Source organism: Prosopis cineraria, unplaced genomic scaffold, assembly GCF_029017545.1.
Source record: "Prosopis cineraria cultivar Desert tree isolate PC_DT_omini unplaced genomic scaffold, ASM2901754v1 PC10, whole genome shotgun sequence".
Lineage (NCBI taxonomy): Eukaryota > Viridiplantae > Streptophyta > Magnoliopsida > Fabales > Fabaceae > Prosopis > Prosopis cineraria.
Window position 1 is genome coordinate 4,492,629 of NW_026555341.1, and position 5,291 is coordinate 4,497,919.

General features: G+C 38.7%; 1 protein-coding gene across 2 annotated transcripts; it reads left to right on the forward strand.

The window, feature by feature from the left end:
• The first annotated feature begins 627 nt into the window (after positions 1-627).
• On the forward strand, positions 628-4,253 carry LOC129322011 (protein ABCI7, chloroplastic). 2 transcript variants are annotated; one of them, XM_054968042.1, is made up of 4 exons: positions 628-1,692; positions 2,678-2,937; positions 3,223-3,540; positions 3,805-4,253. In XM_054968042.1, exons 1-3 carry the CDS (start codon positions 757-759, stop codon positions 3,530-3,532), a joined length of 1,506 nt encoding a protein of 501 aa, XP_054824017.1. In that variant the 5' UTR covers positions 628-756; the 3' UTR covers positions 3,533-3,540; positions 3,805-4,253. The 2 variants fall into 2 exon arrangements, with proteins under 2 accessions (XP_054824017.1, XP_054824016.1); XM_054968041.1 differs by lacking the exon at positions 3,805-4,253 and having other exon boundaries at positions 3,223-3,682.
• Positions 4,254-5,291: the final 1,038 nt, after the last annotated feature.

Below are 5,291 nucleotides of genomic sequence, written 5' to 3' on the forward strand. Positions count from 1 at the left end.
CCAACAGAAATAAATTCAAGAGTTTGCTTGAATTAGCTCCAAATGGTGTTTTGACTTTTGAGGCCTTCCACTACTCATCTTGTCAACTGTAGCAGTATCTTTTTTGTTGTGTACAAGTGTTTTTTTTTAATTGAATTTATTGAAAGTAATATTTGTTTGAGACATAATTAAATACTAAATATAGATATTTTTTAACAATAATAAAAATCTTATTCATTATGTTATGAAAATCTAGCCTTGTTGCTAGATTTGATTCTCGTTGGTCATAAATTGTTTGAGATGATAAAACTTTGAGGTGTGGACTTTGGAGAGTGAACGTCTTCTTTTCTTGGGCCAGATGCTTAGGCATTTCGGGCTTGGATAACTATTAGAGAGTCTTAGCCCAAAAAAACTGTGGGAGAGTGTTGGCACAAAAAGCTAGGGTAGAGTCCAAGTAAAGTTAATGGCAGACATGTTAAAAGAAACGGGCTCGCATGGCAGAACGAGCAGGTCAATTGGACTCAATAACTCACCAAATCCATTCCTACCAAAAAAAAAAATCCCTCACAAATCCATTTTTGGGTCTGAAGATCTCATAAGTGGACATGGCTGAATACAAAAACTTCGCAATTCCACTTGAAAACACGATAGCTAATTCCAGCACAAAATCGTGCCTCTTATTGGCCGTCAAAGGTCAGCGTGGTGTCTGGTGGAGAAGGCAACTAGGCCAGAAGTTAGATTTTTGGATGTTTCAGCACATTCAACTTTACATCGTCGATGAATGGTTCAGCCTTTGCTCCTCCAGTTTCGATGAGTACTTCATCCTTAACGCCTCCAGTTTACAAACCCTCAGTTCTTTTATTCTCACCATCTACGACTACAACTTGTAAGATCATCGGCAATCGCAAAACCAAAGCGACTGTCTCTGTTCAATCTTCTTTTACTTCACAGCCCATCACTTCTGACCCATTTGTACTTGAACTTGCTGAAACCCTTGAGGACTCTATCCCCTCGTCTTCTTCAGCTCCCCCACCACTCCAGAAGCTCAGAGAAGCATCCTCTGAATCATTGCTCTCGACTGCTTGGCCTTCTCGCAAAGACGAGCCCTTTCGCTTCACCGACCTCTCATTCATCAGGTACTCAGAAATCCGCCCTGTTTCTCACCCTCCATATCCATCTCGCTTGTCCGGTGTTTCTGTGAATTCTCAATTTCCGTATCTTGGAATTGTTGATGGCCACGTGGTAAAATCAATGTCCAATTTGACCGGATTGCCGGAAGGGCTTTATGTTGGTAATTTGTCGGAACTAACTTCGACGAGCATAATGGATAGGATCTCTGAAATTGTTTGGGGGCTGAATGGTGGGGACTTGTTCTGGTCTATCAATGGAATAGGAACTCCTGATGTGGCAGTAGTCTATGTTCCGGAGGGTTGCCGAGTGGAAAATCCGATACATTTAGCGTACTTTTCAATTGAGGGCAGCAACGAAGGTTTGAATGCAATGCATGTTTCAAATCCAAGAGTGCTTGTATTGGTGGAGAAGGGAGGAGAGATTGATATAATTGAGGAATTTTCGGCAGAAAACGGGAATCGATGTTATTGGGCAAATTCTGCTTTGGAGATGGTCATTAGAGAAGGTGGAAAAGTTAGGCATTCGTATATCCAGAGTCAATCCTTGGGTGCAGCTCATATAAAATGGACCTCAGTCCAGCAGGTAAATGCTTTTGTTTTTCGCCTTTACCCATTATGGTTTGTCGTTTCAAGCCTCCTACATTTAAAGCAGGAATTTACTGGTTAGTGGTTAAGTCCTAGTAAAAATCAATAGATAAGGTTTTATAAATAGGACCGGAGGGAATACTAGATAAGAATGTTTTACAAGCTAAATTGCTAGCTTACATCATCCCACATAACCAGTTGCTTGCTCGGCTTCACAAAGGAACATTCGCGACCCGTAAGGTAACTAATGTCCTGAGAGGTTATTAATTAATTGGTGCTAGTTATTAATTACTAATCATAGGATGCTAATTGATAAACGTTTTCTAATAGACTAATAGACACTTTGATATGTCAGTTGTTCTCTCAAATTAAAAAAAAAATGTCACAGTTAATCTAATTCAGTGGCGCCATAAATTTGTGGATACTCTCTACTCTTTTCAAAAGTAATAACCTTCGAGTTAGTATGTGTGCATAGGCAACGTCTTTATTAGGGGCATGCTCCTTGGGAGAAAGTTGTTGGATTTTTTCTTAAAAAAACTGAAAATTGATGTCAGTTTGCTTCATGAACGAACATGGAGATCTAAATTGTTGGCGACAAGAAGTAACTGTTGCCAGTGACTTATTTAAATCCAACTCTCTACTTTTTCAGAGCTAATTGTTCACATCAATTCTCTCCAGATCTGCCAACTCAGAGTCTGGGTTTGTAAGTAGGATTCGAGATGCTGCTGTGGGACAGCAAAAAGGATTTAAAGTTATACAGAAGTCATTTGTCGAAGTGCTTGCAGGATAAATGAGATATTGAATTAGGTGAAACCGTTTCCTGAGTCCACAAAAGAGCGGGGAAACCATTTTTTTATCAAATAAAATATATCATGAATTGCTCATTTAAAAAGCTCTTTACATTGTTGAGAAGTTATGCTAGAGTGGATATATGAAAGAAATTTTACAAGAGTAACCTCATGATTTTAGTTGATCGATCTCAGGAATCATCTAGCACATATGAGTTGGTCGAGGTAAGCTCAGGAGGAAAGCTCGGTAGGCATAATCTTCATATCCAGCAGTTGGGCCCCAGTACGGTGACAGAATTATCAACATTACACTTGTCTGTTGGCGATCAAACCCAGGATCTGCATAGTAGCCTTGTCTTGGATCATCCACGAGGTTATTCCCGTCAACTTCACAAGTGCATCCTGGCTCATTCACAGGGACAAGCAGTATTTGATGGGAATGTAAAGGTTAACAGGTAACTCCGTTTTATAACCCTTCTTTAATAACAATTTTATGAAATTATGTACAAGTATATATGACAATGAATGCAAATGCAATCCAAGTTACAATTTTTAGAGCTATCCCAGAAGTTTCTAATATGGGATTGAAATCCTTGCCATTTAATGGGGTTGGCTTTGTTGCTTTAAGTGATGATTGAAGTTAATTATTGACTAAAATCATATGTATTTGTTTCCAAATTCTGTGTAATTTTGATCAGATATAGGCTGCTTTATATGAATGCTGAACTATTATTTTATAGGTATGCTCAGCAGACAGATGCAGGGCAGTTAACAAGAAGCCTCCTTCTTGAACCTCGGGCAACTGTAAATGTTAAACCAAATCTCCAAATTGTGGCCGATGATGTCAAATGCTCTCATGGAGCAGCCATAAGTGACCTAGAAGAAAGCCAACTTTTTTATTTTCAAGCTCGTGGCGTTGACATAAAGACAGCTAGAAGAATGCTAGTTTTTGCTTTTGGAGGGGAGATCATAAATAAGTTGCCTTATCCTTCTATTAGAGAGAGTGCGCGAAGGCAGATTAAGCAATTATTGGATCCACCTCCTAATTGATCATCATGGTGAGGTGTCTACTGAATGTAAACGTATATTGTATTCTTCAATCTCCGAGTATTATCTGGTTAAGAATTGAAATTGGAAAAATAATTTTTGTGACATTTTTTCCTCTTTGGGGCATATAAACTTCTCATTATTTCTATATTATCTTTCCGCTTGCACAAGAATGAAATCATGTTTTATATAGAAAAAGGAAGCAAGAAACCGAACTGATTCTATTCTAGTATTATTACATAGTATAACAATATTTTCATGGTTACTGGCAACAGCTGGTGCAAAGATGAAAGTGAGGAGAGGGGAGTTGTTAGCGCAAATGTAAATAAACATGACTTGGATGAATCTGCTGAAGTACCAGCTCTATCAATATCACATTCCGATCACTCTTGGTTTTACAGAGACTGTATGGCCTTCATTTTTAGAACCCCTAGCACTTTTCTTGTTATTGTTATTGTTATTATTTTTTTCTCTCATATTGGTTGGATGCAGGAACTAACGTACGTTTCATTCAGGATAAAAAATGTCATGTCATAGAGAGCTGAAGTAACGTTGCTTCAGTTTTATCATTACGCATTAAATTTGTGTATGAAGCATGGTAGAAGGAGAATCAGGCAGTCCACAAATTGTTGATTTGCCTGCTTCTCCCTACTTTGCCCTCAGACCCTGTGAAAGGTGGATGTGCAGAGATTGTGTGTTTCAAGAGGAGCTTGCTTTGTTTTTCTGGATGACGAGAGCATTTTAATATTACAACCTGTCATATCACTTCTGTATTCGAAAACATAGGATTAATGGTGCTTCCTATTGTTTATTTTTGGGCTAAGTAATCAACTCGCTAAAAAAAAAAAAATTGTTGGCAATGATTCATTCTCAAATACCATGGAAAGAAAAACCAGGCTGGAGTCGTATGGGGGTGTTCTGTTTCGAGCCTGGAAACCCCCTGAGGGAGGAATTCGAGGATTGAAATTGAAAATTGGTTTGTCAGATGGGCAACTTTTGCTTTTGACTTCAGGAGGATTTTAGGTGCCTTTATTAATCAGATCCCTCCTTGGGGGTGAGAAGGCGCCTTTCTGAATTGCAGGGCCTGTTGCATCTAAATCTCTAAAGGACCTTCTCTATGCATCTTTGTCTGCTTAGATGTGTTCTCCTTAGGAATTTGGTCATACCACTCTTGGTACTCGCTAGAAATGAAAATTGTGGTAGGCCTTTTCTACTGTGTTGAATATGATTCAATACACAAAATCTATGTGGTGATCTGCAAAAAGGGGGACAACTTCACAAAACTAACTGGGAAAGGAAAACTTCAGGGGCTTGTTTCTGCAATGAAATGGTTCTTGATATTAACTGTTCCTTGAGGTGATGGTTTAGTGTTACTCCTATTTATAGCAAGCTTGCTATCTCGACTCTAGCTGTTTCGCATCACATATGAATCAATAATCTCAAGTTGTCTTCTGCGATTCCTGTGTTTCTGAGGTTTTACTTGTGGAGGTCTGATGATCGCCTAAAACGAATGGACTGCTTTGCGGTTTCACAATGATCTGAGTGGTTTGTTTCACTCTCCGGTGTTTTTTTACAAACAGAATACTCTTCCGCAATCAAATAATATTCAGCACTTGCTGACCAGTAGATATGCAAGGCTAAACGTTATCTTGGGTTAGAAAGATTCTAAACCTCTAATGTGCAGAATTTTGCATTGTGCTCCTTTGCCCTTTTCCAATAGTTTGCAAATTCAAAAGTTCATCAGAATGCTTTGCGTCTACTT